This window comes from Lemur catta, chromosome 2 (genome assembly GCF_020740605.2).
Source record: "Lemur catta isolate mLemCat1 chromosome 2, mLemCat1.pri, whole genome shotgun sequence".
In the NCBI taxonomy this organism is placed as follows: Eukaryota; Metazoa; Chordata; class Mammalia; order Primates; family Lemuridae; genus Lemur; species Lemur catta.
Genome location: NC_059129.1, coordinates 27,931,864 through 27,948,084, shown reverse-complemented (window position 1 = coordinate 27,948,084; position 16,221 = coordinate 27,931,864). Strand labels below are relative to the sequence as shown.

At 48.5% G+C, this 16,221-nt stretch overlaps 1 protein-coding gene across 6 annotated transcripts in view; it reads right to left on the bottom strand.

Moving 5' to 3' along the window:
* Window positions 1–16,221, bottom strand: part of HIP1 (huntingtin interacting protein 1) — a 150,844-nt gene that overhangs the window by 32,765 nt on the left and 101,858 nt on the right. For all 6 annotated transcript variants that reach the window (XM_045543102.1, XM_045543098.1, XM_045543099.1 and 3 more), the window contains exons 2-5: window positions 13,507–13,570; window positions 10,520–10,662; window positions 10,285–10,341; window positions 4,951–5,031 (exon numbers count right to left, since the gene is read on the bottom strand). In XM_045543102.1, coding sequence (XP_045399058.1) covers window positions 4,951–5,031; window positions 10,285–10,341; window positions 10,520–10,662; window positions 13,507–13,570 — 345 coding nt within the window. The remainder of the gene's footprint in view (window positions 1–4,950; window positions 5,032–10,284; window positions 10,342–10,519; window positions 10,663–13,506; window positions 13,571–16,221) is intronic.

Genomic DNA, 16,221 nt, shown 5'->3' with positions numbered 1-16,221 from the left:
TGGGTGCCTGTTCCATCGGGGGCTTCGAAGTTCCACAGCGAGTACTTCAGGCTCTGAAGATGGAAACTCTGAGATAAAAAGGCCGGGTGGTGGGTGTCTGTCATTTCTGTTCTATCTCACCTCAAAGTCGACGGCAGTGGTCCTGCAGGTGTGGTCCCGGGACACTGGCATGATGCATTAACATCACCCGGGGACTTGCTAGAAATGCAAATTCTCGGCCTCACCACAGACCTACTGAATCAGAAGCTCCGGGTGTGGGCCCAGTGAGTTGTCTTTTAATGTGCCCTCCTGGTGACTCTGAATGGGTGGGACCGCAGGGAGCTGGCACTGTGAAGCTTGGTAGTGCAGGGAGCCTCTGGGCACCCTGGGGACAGGGCAAGGGAGGCAGACGAGGCAGGGGACACCTGCTCAGCACCCTGCACGATGCCTATGGACTTCGATTTAATCCTCACACCAGTTCACGAGGCAGAAATAATGATTCCCATTTTAGAACTGGGTTCAAGGTCATATAGGTATGAAGCTGAAGTCTGAGCTCGGGTCAGTCTGGCTGGAAAACACGCTGCTTCTGGGCACAGGTGGAAACTCGTGTACAGTAATGGATGCGCTACAGGCAGGTGCTGGGGGTGGGGCCGAGCCGAGAGTGAAGCGCCCACTCGGGGACTCCTCTCCGCCAGGCCAGCGACTGACTTGGGAGCACATTCCCCTCCGACAGGCCCCTGCAAAGGCTTGGACACTGCCTGGCATGGTGACGTCTTCACAGTGAATCCAGGTAGTTTCAGCCATGGGCTCGCCTGCCTACGCCAGGCACACAAAAGACATGATGGCATCTGAACTCTGCTTAACCTTAAACCCTTGACCTCTTTTGACAGTTTGCCTCTGTGCCCTCCCCCTGGTCTTTCCTCACACCCCTGACACACGGCCGCCTTCCATCGTTGTGTCCCAGAGTCCCGAGTCCTGCCCTCTGCCGGAAAGGCTCGTGACAGCGCCGTGCCGGGGCTGCTGAGGGGCAGGCAAGGTCCGGGACGAAGGGCAGAGCAGAGCTGGATCTCAGGGTTCATGAATCTGCCCCTGCCTCCCCCATGTCCTGTGGCCGTGGTAATGTCCATCCCCTGCCAGGAAATGCCCACACAGACTTGGCTCCTGGGGTCCCAGGTGCCAAGGCCTCTGAGGCTGGTGGATTTGGTTCCAGAATTCCACGGAGTTCCACAGGGCACCTCTGCCGTCCTCAGTGGCAGGTGCCCAAACACAGGGCTCTCCGTGCCCAGCCCCTCTCCGCCTCCCCTTCCCAACTGTCCTCGGTGTTCCCTGCGCCCCGTCTCCCATCCCACTGCCCTCTTGGAACTTCAGGGAAGCCTTAGCCTCAACCTCTCACCTGCCCCCAAAGGACAGCGCAGCCTCTGGAGTGAGGGTGTTCGCTTTCCGCGAGCCCGTATCCACGGGCTGGGAGGGGCGGGCCGTGTCCTTCTCGGGTCCCCGTGTTTCTCCACATGAAAATGGCTCATGTTTGCAATTTCATTTGATTCAATTACTCTCCCTTTGTATCTCCTCATCTCTGGTCACTACCTGGCATTCACCCGAGTCCCTGGTGCCCGTACCAAAGTCTTTCTCTGCCCCAAGCCCTGCACCCTGGGATTGTAACCTCTGACCTCCTCAATTTCAGCACCTCTATTCCACCCCCAGCTACGTGTGCCCACCCTGGACCCTGCCACCACCTAGAACCGCCCTGCACAGCATCCTCCGCTGCAGCGCCTACTCTCTGGCTGCGACATCCGGGTCCCTGCCCTTCCAGCCCTTTCCCACCCTCATGTCTGCCACCACTCAGAGATGGCCCGTCCCTTCCTGCTCCCCCCTCCTGTCTCTCTGGCCACACTCACTTCCTGGCTCAGTCTGGACATCAGTCCCACCCCCACGCCCTGCCCATCCTTCCACCACCCTGCTATGAAGATCTGCTGAGCCTGAGTCCTTGTCACATGCTCTGTGCCTAGGGCCAGCTGCCAAACGTCCCCAGAGAAGGACTCACAGCTGGTGTCACTATTGGTTCACGCTCTCTGGCCTTAGTGTCCCTCCCAGTCAGCTCAGGCTGCTATAACAAGACACCACAGACCGGGCAGCTTACACACCAGGCACTGATGTCTCACAGTCCTGGTGCCAGGAAGCCCAAGACCAAAGTGTTGGCAGATCCGGTGCCTGGTCCAGGCCCTCTTCTCAGTTATGTCCCTCACACGGCCGAGGGGGAGATGCAAGCGCCCTCCTGCCCCTTCCTGTTAGGGCACCAATCCCATGCATGAGGCTCTACCTTCATGACCTATCACCTCCCGAAGGCCCCAATCCCATCACACTGGGGGTTAGGATTTCAACATGTAAATTTTGGGGGGACACAAACATTCAGTCTATAACAGTGCCCCTAACAGCCCTGCCATTGCCCCTGACCAGCTGCCCTTCCATGGAGGACTGTTTCACTCTCAAACATGCCATCTGATTCCCACGCTGTCACCGTCAGTGCGCGACCTTCCTTCTTACATCATCACATGGCAGTGGCCTCTGCATCCTACCTCCCATCCCCTCCCGGCTCTGCATGGACCCCTGTCCTTCCTGTCCTCTTAGCCTCTTTCCTTACTCAGGACCAGCCCCTCGGTGCTGTTGGGGCCCATCTAGCTTCCGGTTCATTCTGTCATTCAGTTGACAAATCCTGACGGAGCACCTATTCCGGGCTGGACGCTGGGGAGACACCTGTTCTCCATCCTGCCGGAGCCCCCAGGCCTCCGCTGCTCTCTGCTCGGACCCCTCTTCTCACTACCCAGGTCTGTCTCACTGGCCCCGCAACCCCTCCGGTTACCGCCCCCGCCTCCCTTTCCTGCCAATCTCCAGGCAGTCCCCAGCCCTCTGTCTGTCCTGAGGACAACTGCCCTAACTCTGGCTCTCATCATGGTCCACACTGGCAGCCTGGGGCTCTCAAGCGCCCCCTCCACCCTGCCCCCAGGAAGGGCAACCCCAGATGCGAGTGGCCCATGTCACTGCTTGCAGGCCTGATCCCCAGTGGGTATAGAATGGTCCAAAGTGCTCCTCAGGCGGGGGCCGAGGCCTCTGGGACCCGGACGTTTCACGCCAGCCGCTCTCCACCCTGCCCGAGCCCCACACCAACGTGGATCCATCGCTAGTTCCACAAGGTCACCAAACTGTTCCGGCCTCAGGCCCCGAGGTCTCCAGCTGATCCCTCTGCTCAGATGCCCTCCTGCCCCTCTTCTCCGCGTCCCCTCCTCTCTCCCCAGCGCCTGCCAGGCCAGCCCCAGCTGCTCTGCCGCAGTCCCCACGGTCCCGGCTCCGGCCAGCATCTGACTGCAGCCGCACAAGAGCCCGCCGGCCAGAAGTGCCAACCAAGTCCTCCCGGAATTCCTGACCAACAGTAAGTGTGGGAGCTGAGACGAGATCCTTGTGTTGAGTCACCCCCGTTCTGTGCGACGTGTTACGCAGCCGAGAGCGTTCTGTGTGGCCCGAGTCGGGGGTAGACGCCCTCACGGTCTCCGAGCCGCCTCTGCTTCTCCCGCGCTAGCCCTGCTGGGATCTCTCTTCTCCCCACCAAACTGCGAGACTCCCAAGGCAAAGTCGATTTACCCTGCTGTCTTCGGAGCCTAATGCCGCCTGGCCCGTGGCAGGTCCTCAACGGCACACTGAGGCAGTTAAGAGCGGCCACTGGGCGGGCCTGGGTTCAAATCCACACTTTCCACGGGACTCAGGCAAGGGACTCAACCACCCTCCAAATTCCATTTTCCTAGGATATAATTATACCTGTTTGTTCAGTTGTGAACATTAAATGATGTCCGTACAATGTTTAACGGTAGAGTGGTATCAATAAATCAAAGCTACCCTTCAAGTAGATAAAAGATAATAGAGATGAAGGCACTAAATTATGCTGTTTCTTCCTCAATCTCTTCCCTTCTCCATCTCCACCGCAGCTCCCGGCTCAAGCTGTTTCCTGTCCCAGCTGGCACATCATTCTTCCCCACCCACCTGGTTTGCACCACATCCATCCCCCAAGGTCCACCTTAGCCTTGCTCTTCCTGACACTGTGACTTTGTCATTTCAGAAGGTCCCTGGCACCTCTCCACAGGCACAGATAACTGCTGTGCACTACGACACGGCTGCTGCTAGTGTGTATGTGTGCCTTCTCCCCCCATGAATCCGTCAACTCTTACACAGCAGACAATTTTTACTTCCTCTTTTTTTTTTTTTAAGAGACAGGGTCTTGCTGTGTTGCCCAGGCTGTAGTACAGTGGCGTGATCATAGCTCACTGCAGCCTCGAATATCTGAGCTCAAGAGATCTTCCTGTTTCAGCCTCCCACGTAGCTGGGGCTATAAGCACATGCCACCATGCCCAGCTAATTATTTTATTTTTTGTAGAGATGGGGTCTTGCTATGTTGCCCAGGCTGGTCTTGAACTCTTGGACTCAAGTGATCTGCCTCGGTCTCCCAAAGTGCTGGAATTACAGGCGTGAGCCACCACACCCAGTCCATTTTTCACTTATTCTTACACGCTTGTTAGTACTGAGCACACAGTTTTATATGCATTAGGTGTGTGAGAAATACTAACCAAAGTCATATATTGATTAAAAGAAGGTTCTGTATGGAAACTCACTACAGAAATTGTAGGCATCGTTTATATTAATAGTAAAGTCAGTGCTTCTGTAATAGTATAAGGCAACCTAGTGGATACGGTTCCTCTTTCTAGATGTAAAATGGGGAACAAAAGATAGAAGACACAGGGCAAAATCCCAGTCCTTGCCACGCCCCAGAGGCCCGACTGCAGTTTTCCTCTCGCACAGCTGGAGGGCGGCCCCAGCACTCCCTGGGAGCCCCAGCTGTCTGTCACCTGAAAGACCTCCAACAATTAGGCCCAGAGAGGTGCTGAGGGGGCTCAGGGCGGTGGCGGCAGGTCGTCCGCCAGGACTCACTTTGGTGTGGTACTCCATCTTCGTTCTCAGCAGTTTGAGGTAGATGCTGCAAAGCTGCCCATACCCCTCACTCAGGTGACCCTGTCGGGAAGAGGTAAGAAAACAGGGTGTCAACACTAAGAACATGTGGGTCCAGAGACCTGCAGCTCAGACTTCCTTGGTAGAGAATCCATCTTTTTCCGATTATGAAAATAACAAATAGCCATTTCTAAAAATTTAGAAAATATAGAAAAACACGCACACGAACAACCCTTAACCTAACCACTAGATATAATCATAGCTAACATTTTATGAGTATAACCTTCCTTTTTTTCTTTTTTTTTCCTTCTAAGACAGAGTCTTGCTCTGTTGCCTGGGCTAGAGTGCTGTAGCGTCAGCTTAGCTCACAGCAACCTCAAATTCCTGGGCTCAAGGGATCCTCCTGCCTCAGCCTCCCAAAGTGCTGGGACTACAGGCACTTGCCACAACGCCCCGCGATTTTTTTTCTATTTTTAGTAGAGACGCAGTCTCACACTTGCTCAGGTTGGTCTCAAACTCCTAAGCTCTAGCGATCCTCCCGCCTCCGCCTCCCAGAGTGCTAGGATTACAGGGGTGAGCCACTGCACCCAGCCTATTTCTTCAATTTAAATAGATTATTTTAAGAGCAGTTTCAGGTTTACAGCAAAATTGAGCAGAAAGTAGAGAGACTTCCATATATTGCCTACGTGCCCCCAACACACACGACTTCTGTGACTATCCATATCCTCCACCAGAGTGGTACATGTGTTGTAATCGATGAACCGATATTGACATGTCATTATCACCCAGAGTCCAGGGTTTACAGTAGGGTTCCCTCTTGGTGTTAAACATTCAATGGGTTTTGACAAATGTATAATTACCATTAAAGTATCACTCAGAGTAATTTCACTATGCTAAAAATCCTCAGTGCTTTTTAAAATATAAAACAGAATCAATCTATTTTTTTCACTTAATATACTGCAATTTTGTCCCATCTTCTTAAACTTTCTGCTGTATCATAATTTTTAGTGACTGTCCCATATAACCATTATTGTAATTCATTGAACTGACTCAATAAATTCAAATTAGTTGAAATTTTTGCCATCAAAAACTATCTTTCAAAGAACATTTTTACAGCATTCTTGTGTACAAATGTGAGTACTTCCTTACGATAAATTTTGAACAAGGCTTCTTATTTAAGAATTGTAAGTCTCCTATCCTTAGCAATCAGAGTCCGGCTGTGGGCTATTTCCTTCCTTCTGTTTTCTCTAAACACAGTGAGAACACCTCCCCCGATAGATTCTAATAGCCTAAGAGAATCTATACTATTATCATGGTGTGGGGATTTGAAATGAGACCAGTCCCAAGCTGGTGCAGAATATACCTTCCCATGGGGCCTGCCCATGCTGCCAGGCCCCTGCTGCCCTGGGTGCCTGGGATAAAGGAAAATTAGCAGAGTGATGTTGGCAACTCCCAGCTATCTACAACAAGGGAGGAAAACGGGGGTGCAAGGAGCCCTTAAACTGAACAGCTGTGGCTCCCACGTGAGTTTTGACTTCCACGTTTTCTTTTAAATGCATCTATATCCTCTAGAGCAGTGGTCCCCAACATTTTTGGCACCAGGGATGTTCATGGATGACAATTTTTCCATGGACCAGGGTTGAGGTGGGGATGGTGTTGGGATGATTCACGTGCATTGCATTTATTGTGCAGTCAAACCTCTCTGCTAACGAGAATCTGTATTTGCAGCTGCTCCCCAGCACTAGCATCACCACCTCAGCTCCACTTCAGATCACCAAGCATCAGATTCTCATAAGGAGCACACAACGTAGGTCCCTCACACGTGCAGTTTACAGTAGGGTTTGCAATCCTACGAGAATCTAATGCCATTGTTGATCTGACAGGAGGCAGAGCTCAGGTGGTGATGCCAATGATGGGGAGTGGCTGTAAATACAGACGAAGCTTTGCTTGCTCACTCACTGCTCACTTCCTGCTGTATGGCCTGGTTCCTAACAGGCCAAGGACTGGTACCAGGGGTTGGGGACCACAGCTCTAGAATAGAATAAAGGAACCACATTGAACATGCCTGAAAAGGCACCAAAGGGAGGTAAGGAATCAGAAGAGGTTAAACATGTCAATGCCAGATATGGCAGTATGCTCATAAGGTACTAATTTTCTATGAACAATTCATATTTTATTAATTTTTATGTACTACTTATAGAAAAATTCATTATAGAAAAATTAGAAAGTATGGAAAATGGAGAAAAAATATTCTCCCCATCAAAAACAACTAACTATACTTAACATGAAAATGCACAAGGATCAAAAAGCAAAAGATGGTCCTAACTTCCAGAAATGCTAAGTCAAAGGCAAGAGACAGAACTACCTGGGAAGAAAGACCTAAAGAAATTCCATTTTGGGTAACAAGGCAGGCTAGGTACCTGGGTTGATCTTCTCACTGAAAACTAAAAATATTGAGTAAAATATTAAAACTCCTTTTAGAAGGCATCGATGAGTTAGCAAGAGAGTAAGAAATCCGTAGGCCAGGAACTAGGTAAATGCAGATACTCAGGTAACTGGAATGCTGGGGTGAGCTTTGATTTTCTAGACCTCAGTGGCCACGTGGTAAACAGGAGACAGGACTCTGGCCTGCTCAAGTTGAGGAGTCTCAAGGAAGAGCTAAAAGACTGCCTCGCTGGTGCAGGGAAGCAAGGGTATATATAAAATAACACATACCCTGGCACTCCTGCATGGAAGAAGTCCCCTCCGAGGGCTGTAAAAAAAGTCTACAGCCTCAAACCACTATTGCGATTAGAGAGAGGGAAAAACCACTGCTGAGAATTAGACCCATAAGTCAGTCCCCAAGGGGATCTACCCAGAATTCATAAAACCTTAAGCTGAGAATTTAATTTAGAGTGATCTCAATGGAAGCAAATGCCAATTCTCTCTGGGGGAACCTGCCTTCATTACAGACTTCAAAGAATTCCCACAAATAAAATTCCAAGGAAAATGAGCAGCTTACAGTAAAAAATAACTCAGCACAAAAGGAAATTACATAGCATGAGCAAAATTCACCAAAAGTGATGGGTGATAGAAAGAGCTCTCTAAGGATTTTAGATAATGGAATTATAAAAAGCAATATATGAAATGACTATGTTTAACATATCTGAAGAAATAAAGAGGTTGTTTCAAAATATACGTAGGGCATAAGGAATTGTAAAAAATACCAAGCAAATCTGAAAAAAAAGATAGAACTTCAAGAAATTAAAACTGTACTAACTAAAACTGAAAACCTTATGGAGAGATTTACCAACAGATTAGACCCAGCTAAAGAGGGAATAAGTGAACTGAGAGATAGATCTGATGAAATTACCCAGAATGCAGCAGAGACGGATATGTGGAAAAAACCAAAACAGTGGTTTAGAGACATGGGGGATAGACAGGGAGAGTCTGACACGCTTCTAACCAAAGTGTCAGAAGGAGAAGACAGAATGGAGGAAAAGGCAATATTTGAAACAACAATGAAAATTTTTCATAACTGATAAAAGATACCCACAGGTTTAAGAAGTCCAAAGAATCCAAAATAAATTCACTTGTAGACACATTCCAAGATCTTAAAATGGTCAGAGATAAAACACAGATTGGCTTCAAAGGAGCAACAGTGAGTCTCACAGCTGACTTTGTGAAAATCATGACAGCCAGAAGTCAGTGGAAAGAAATCTTGAATTATATCCTTCATATAGTGACAGAAAATAACTGTCACCCTAGTATTTTAAACCCAGAGAAAATATCTTTCATGAATAAAGTTGAAATAAAGACATTCTCAAACAAAAATGGTGCTTGCCACCAGCAGGCTCTCAATAAAGAACATTCTAGAAGAAATAATTCAGGAAAGAAGAAACTGATCCCAGATGGAAGTTCTGTGGTGAGCACAGAATAAAACAACTAAAATAAAACAATATCTTATAGGGTTTAAAAAGAAAAACATAATCAAAACTAAAATATATGACAATACTGACATGCAAGTTGAGGAAGTGAAAAGAATTAAAAAATTCTAAGGTTTTTGTGTTATACAGGAAACAGATAAAGATAAGAAATGTAGACTTTGGTAAACTAAGCAAGCATTTTGTAATTATTAGAGAACATACCAAAAAAAATATTTTTTTAACCTTGCAACTAGTAATGAGGAAAAAAATAGAATGATAAAAAAATACCTAGTCAACTCAAAAAAAAAAAAAAAGAAAAAAGGCAAGGAATGAGAAACAGAACCAGAACAGATGGGACAAATAGAAAGCATAAAATAAAATATAAATATATCATATATTATAATAAATGTAAATAGACTAATTGGCCAGTAAAAGACAAAGGCTGCCATCTTGAATAAAAAACAAAGAAAAATCTCACATCCAACTAAATGCTATTTACAAGTGATATTTCTAAAACATAAGAATATAGGAAAGTTGAAATTTAACAGCTGGAGAAAGATATGCCAGGCAAATTCTAATGAAAAGGAAAAGATCTAAGCTTTACATGTGATAAGGAAAGCTTTCTAGAATGTAGTTGGAAGAGCTGGGGACAACTCTCAGCTTCATTCAGGTAAACAGCCTTGTGACTTTAGGACAAGCTGCTTCCCTCTCTGGGCCTCTATCTCCCCACCTATGATAGGTAAATAGCACTACGTAATGGCTACCATGTTGTGAGTGCTGCATGCAGACAGGTGCTGGTTAAGACTTTGAGGGAAAAGGCGAAAGTAGTAGTTCTCAACTGGTAGGGGCAAAGGGACAGATCAGAATCAACCAGGAAGGGTCTTCAAAATGCAGATGACCCCTCTCCATACACACACCCTTGGACATCAGAATCTACAGGGATTGGGGGCGTGTACAGAGACACTCTTTTCAATTGATTCTGACATTGCCACCTACCTCCCCTCTCAGCCTAAGCCACTGAGACTCCCTAGACAGGAAAGAAAAGGTACTGGCATTAAGAACTGGGAATGCTAATCCTCAACGCACTGTGACCCCAGTGGAAGGGAAGAAGTAGGAACAGTAGGAATGTAGCTGCTAAGGGATCCCAATGCCCAGACAGCTTTGTGACATGAGGTTCCATTGACAGGGGAAGCTCCCAGGCCCTGGAACTTCCCTGCAGCTTCCAGGGACCCCAGGTGAGACTGTAGACATTGTGATACTATTTGGGGCACCTTAGCCCCTTCCTGGACTCATGGGAGAATCCTAAATGAGCAGAAAGAGATGAATATGCCCCATTCCCCAGCCTTTGTTCTGTGGCCTCTGGGAAAGGAGGAGAAGGGGCAGGTGGCTCCCGGGCCATCTCCAAACTCACCCACATCCTGCTCATGTCACTCAAGTCATTCCTGTATCTCAGAGAGTCCTTCAGGACCTGGAGAGGGAAGAGAACAGCCGTGAGAGAGCAGAAGGGAGGAGAGGCTGGCTGGAGAGAGGCTGCCCACCTCTAACGGGGAACCCAGAGGCCAGGAGGAGGGGACAGCGTGGGAGTGAACAGCAGCCTCTGTGGCCCAGGCAGTCACACTTCTCCCCCTGCAGCACAAGGAACTCACATTCGGATGTCCGTCTCGGAGGAGTTTGTGGAACACGTGGCAGAACTTCCAGCAGAGCACCGCGTTGCTGGACAGAGGCAGTCGGTTGACGACAGACCAGAAGGTCTGAGCCCCTTTCTCGTGGTGGGTTCCCAGGATGCACGGTGAGAGGGGGTCATGGAAAACACAGGCTTGGGCCCTGCCTCAGGCCAGGTCCTGGGGTCAAGCCTGTACCCGGCCACCGCGGGGGGGCGAGCAGGCCGGGGCGGTGCTGCCACAGACGGGGGCTCCACTCGAGCTAGAACCCTCAATCTCTATGTCATTCTGGCGGTTTTTTGGCAGATGGCAAGAAAATGTCTTACTCTCCTGCCCTGGGTATGCTGGGTTGGGATGGGCCCTGGGGAATGATCACAGCTGACTTTTTAACAACACACTCCGGCTCCTCCAAGTCCTTTCTTATCCATCCTTAAAAGCCAATGACAAGCTCAGCTCCTGACCAAGGGCCCTGGTCCCTGCAGCGATCCCACATCCCGACCTCCCGCCCCCTCGGCCCAGCTTCCAGGAAGCACCTCTGACCCTCCTGTTTGGCCAACCCTGCACTTGCCTTGACAGCAGCAGTCCTCGTCCAAAATGCTTTTCTCAAACTGAAAGTGACTCGTATGCCCCACCTCTCCCATAAACCTTCCTGATTTTGCTGGAGGGAGCCTTCCTCTCCCAACACCTTGAACTCTGTGTACATGGAATCCCAGGGCCACTTCTCCCCAGACTCAATTCCAAACACAGCCACCACCAGCAGCCTGCCTGCCATGGTTAGCATGTGACAAATGTCCATCTGGCCTTTCATGATTTTAAGTTTAGCATTCCAGATCTCTGTTGCCAGTGAGCCCTTTTTGGAGTGAGCAGAGGGTTTCCACGTCCTCTGCAATTGTGTGCTTAGACAGGCTTCAGAGACCCAGCGATTGGACACCCTGAGCCTTAAGGACAGCCCTTTACCTGGAACTTTAGGCTTCTTTATTAAGGCTCAGGCACAGTGTCATTTAGGGCAGAAAGACTCGCTTCAGCTCAGAAACTAATGACTCATCCAGAACCCATGTTGTCTGTACCTTCCCCAGATGAAATTTTCATTTTGAGAGGGGTAGGCACGCATAGACTTTTGGGTCTGGAAGCCGAAGTCAGCTTTCAGTCTGGGAGTGAGTTCTGAAATAATCTGTGGTTCCACCTAAAGCACAGCCCCTCCAGACTAGCAGGAAGCAATGGCGGGGGGGGGGGGGTGGCCAGCCCCAGCCTCCCCACGCTGACTATCCCCAAGAGCAGCCTCTAAACAGATGCAAGGTCAAGGGCAGAGCCAGCCGGGCACACTGACTTTGAAAGAGGCAAGGAGGCCCTTCTGTCTCTGTCTTTATAAGCATCTTTATGCCCTCAATTATGTGTCAGGAACTGTAAAAGACACTCAGGGAGAAAAATAAGAAAATAAAAAATAAAAATAAGACTCAGTCCCCGGCCGTCCAGTTAGGCATCGGTGGTAAATGAATATCCAAACAGCATTTCTGAAGTCAGACTTACTAATGCTTATTCAGTTGGTATCTAGGATAACTGACGAAGAATAAGTGTTTTGTGATATCTTTAGGTATTTAAAACCCTACTGTATGGAGTTCATCTTTTCAATATTTATCTACCAATTAGAAATTGTGAATCAGAGAGACTCAAAGAACGTCAGAGCCAGAATGTTCAATCTCTGAAATCTTCTTCAGCCAACTCTTTCATTTAATAGAAGAGTGACCTAAGGTCTCAGAGTGAGCCCAGGAGCTCCAGAGGTGGCATTTCAGAAACTCCTTCCAGGGTCCCTTCCCTCATCACAGGTAGCCTCCTTTGCAGTGTGGGACATGGTTCCACCGCTGCAGGGCTGGCCTCTCTGTGCCCACCCGCCATCCAGAAGAGCACACGGGCCTGTGACAACTGTCTCTCTCTCCACATCCTGTATCAGACTGATCACAAATGCTTAGCAGACAGGGGTCAGAACTGAGTTATTCCTTCTGAGAAAATCAACCGCGCTACTTAAAATAAAGGCTTTTCTTGGGTTGGTTTTAATCATGGCAAGGACAGCAAACATGACACAGCAAAGCGAGAGGACTGTGTCTTTCTGGGGAAAACAGAGCGAGACCCAGCCAGGCTCGCTGTTGGGTAGGGCGACAGGGTCACCCCAGAGAGATTCTATAGCCCCCACCCAACAGCAGAGCCCTCATTCCAGCCAAAGCCTCCTGTCCCTAAAGGTAGGCTGCTTTCACCCCAGCAAAGAGCAGTTCACACACCATGCTGCTGGGCTTCTCTGGCCATCTACCCTGGAGGGTCTCCTTCAGGGGCTGAGGCTGGATGGCTTCAGGACAAGCTGTTCTGGCCTGACCGGCTGTGGCAAAGCACCCAACATCCTGGGCGAAAAGGACAGTCCCGTCTTGGCTAGACGCCCAGCCCCCACGTGCCTGTAACTCCACCTGGCTCTGCCCAGCACGCAGATGCCGCGGGCCCCACTGGCAGCCTCTCCTTCAGCCCTCGGGGTTGAAGCTGGGGCAGATCCCAAGAACCCCTCCCTCAGCCTTTGGTTTTTTTTTTTTTGTTTTCATGCTCAGAAAAGGAGAGGATCGTGTCCCCAGGTGGGTGTCAATGTGGCCCTGTGGGCTAAGTGTGGGAACTGGAGGGCTTCGATGATACAGGTGAAAGTGACTTTCAAATGATTCAGAGGTTCTGAAAAGCTTAAGTCCCAGAGGAGAGGAGCAGGATCTCTGGCAAGTTGAAAGGACTGGGGTCGATGGCCTCTTTGGTCCCTGCCACCCTGACGGTCTGTGGTCCCTGCAGCTGGCGCTGCCCACAGAAGCTGCTTGAACCTGCAGGGCCTGGCCCGTGCAGGGGGCGCCCCTTCTGCAGCCGAGCAAGGGAGCCTCGCCCTGACCTCAGTCCCCACAACCCGACCCCCTCTTCGGGGCCAGTCTTCCTAGCAACGTCCAAAAGGATATTTCTGGCGTGTTTTTCCTTCACAGCCACTTCCTGCGTATTAATGGCCTTATTGATGCTGACAGTCTGAAAAACAAGAGGGAGGGGGAGGGGACAGGAGGGGGAGATGAATAAGCCTCTGAGAGTGGCTGAGACCCTCCCAGACGCCCGCCCCTTTCTCCTCCTCCAATGAGCCTCTGCTGAGCTCCCTGCCCCTTGGACGGACAGTCCCTCTGTGGGCACCCAGCTGGGGGCAGAGGTGGGCAGCGCTCCCAGGCCAGCTGGCCAGGCTGTCCTAAGGGAGCGGGCTCCACTGCCTGGCATTGGCTGTGCCCAGCTGCTGCGCCCGCCTGCCACTCACTCCCTTGGCACAACAACATGGCAATTAAAGCCCGCACAAAGAGACGCTTTTCATTCCCCGGGGAAACATTATTTCTCCCAGAGCAGGAGGAAGCGGCACGGAGATCAGGGAGCAACTATGGCCCAAGACCACCATCCAGCCGCTCCCCCTCTCCCCTCTAAACCTTCCAGAGCCTTCCCTGGCTGGCCAGGGCCGGCAGTGACTACTACGTCTCTTGTTTTCCCACTCTTGGGCATTTTCCAACTCCTGAGCAAATTCTCTTTTACTTCCTTAATTACATCAAAGGACATTAAAAATATTCACTCCTTTCCAGTTGTTTTTAAAAGCATAACTCTCTTTTCAATTTAGCAAAGTACATATGCATATGAATATCATTTGTACAAACACAGAAATGGGACCACGCCACGTAGGATGTTTTCTTAAGTACAGGTTTTTTTCCATTTTCTGTTTTGCTCACATCCTTTCCACAGACGTCATTCTACCCCTAACCCATGTTAACAGCCTGTTATGTATCCTAGACACACCACACACGCACACACTCACGCACGCACACGTATACACACACAAACACCTGCACACTGAAGGGGTCAATTTTGCCACTGTTCCCTAAAAATGGGATTGTCACAGACAGACTTTTCTATATCTTGCTTTTCTCACTTGAAAATGTCTCATGGAAAATTCTCCAAGTGGACTGCAAAAACTCTAGTTCACTCTTTGAGAAGGTAACAGACTATTCCATGTGTGGGTGGATGTGATTTATACAAGCATTCCCGTACTGGTAGGCAATCAATTCATTTCCACAGTTTCTCTTCCACTGAAACCATTATAGTAAATGCTCTTATACATAGATCCTTAGTAACTGATGCTTTTGTTTCCAAGGGATAGATTCCTAGGAATGAGATTATGGGGTCAAAGTGGGTTTTTTTTTTTAAATCTTTCATTATGGAAAAGTCCAAACATATACAAATAGAAAGATGAGTCTAATAAGCCCTCGTATAGCTTCCAGCCCGAACCATTATGAACTTGTGGCCAAACGTGTTTCTGATGAAAGAGGGGTGAGCAAACATCTTCTGTAAAGAGCCGGTTAGTAAATATTTTAGGCTGTGCAGGACACACGGTCTCCACTGCAGCTATTCAACTCTGCCTTGTGGCTCAAAAGCTACTTCAGCTGAGGCCAGATGAACGAGTAAGTGAATGAGAGGGCTGAATGCCACTAAACTATTTTCAAAGCCAGGTGGCAGGTCTGGCCTGTGGCTGTCAATTCGCTGACTCTCTGCTCGACACCATCAGCCACCAACCCCTGCACTTCCTGGATTATTTGAAGTAAACCTCAGACATTATAACATTTAACCAGCAAATATTTCATTATGAACCTGTAAAAACCAACAAAAAACTCCCCAACTCTTTAAAAATTGACCACAATACTATGACCACACTTAAAATTGTAAAGATAATTCCTTAATATTATCAAATAGGTTAGTTAGTATTTGCATGCACATTTTTTCTTTTGGTATTCTAATTAGGATCCAAATAAACTTGACTTTATTTAAATCTTAGTTCCTGAAAAGGCTCTAGCAATTCCCGTTTCCACTGACAATGTACAAATGCATCCTCACCAACAACAGGGGTTGTGGCTTCTTTTATTTAACAATCCTTGCCAATCTTATGGGTGTAGTGACATTTCATCATTAATTTGTATTTCCTCAACTGCTGGTGAATTTGCGTATTCTCTACGTTTTTTTTCTTTTCTTTTTTTAGACAGAGTCTTGCTCTGTTGCCCGGGCTAGAGTGCCCTGGCGTCACCCTAGCTCACAGCAACCTCAAACTCCTGGGCTCAAGCGATCCTCCTGCCTCAGCCTCCCAAATAGCTGGGACTACAGGCATGCACTACCATGCCTGGCTAATTTTTTCTAGATATATTTTTAGTTGTCCAGCTAATTTTCTTTCTATTTTTAGTAGAGACGGGGTCTTGCTCTTGCTCAGGCTGGTCTTGAACTCCTGAGCTAAATGATCCACCCACCTCAGCCTCCCAGAGTGTTAGGATTACAGGCGTGAGCCACCGTGCCCAGCTGTATTTTCTATGTTCTTATACTTGTTGATAGCTTTACAGAATTAAGAACGTCCATCTTACTGTTTATAGCTTCTAGGTTTCTCATGCCTCTAGATTATGCTGATTGATTCTTACATTTTCTTCTAAGTGTTTTATTACTACTTTTTTTACATTTCAGTCTTTATCTGTAATATATATGTGCATACATATATATATATACACACACACACACATATATATTTGGTTTATATAACTTTCTGGATGTTTCTTAAGTCCCTTCCTTTTTCCATGTATTTTTTTTCTCCCTATCAGACTTGACATTTAAAT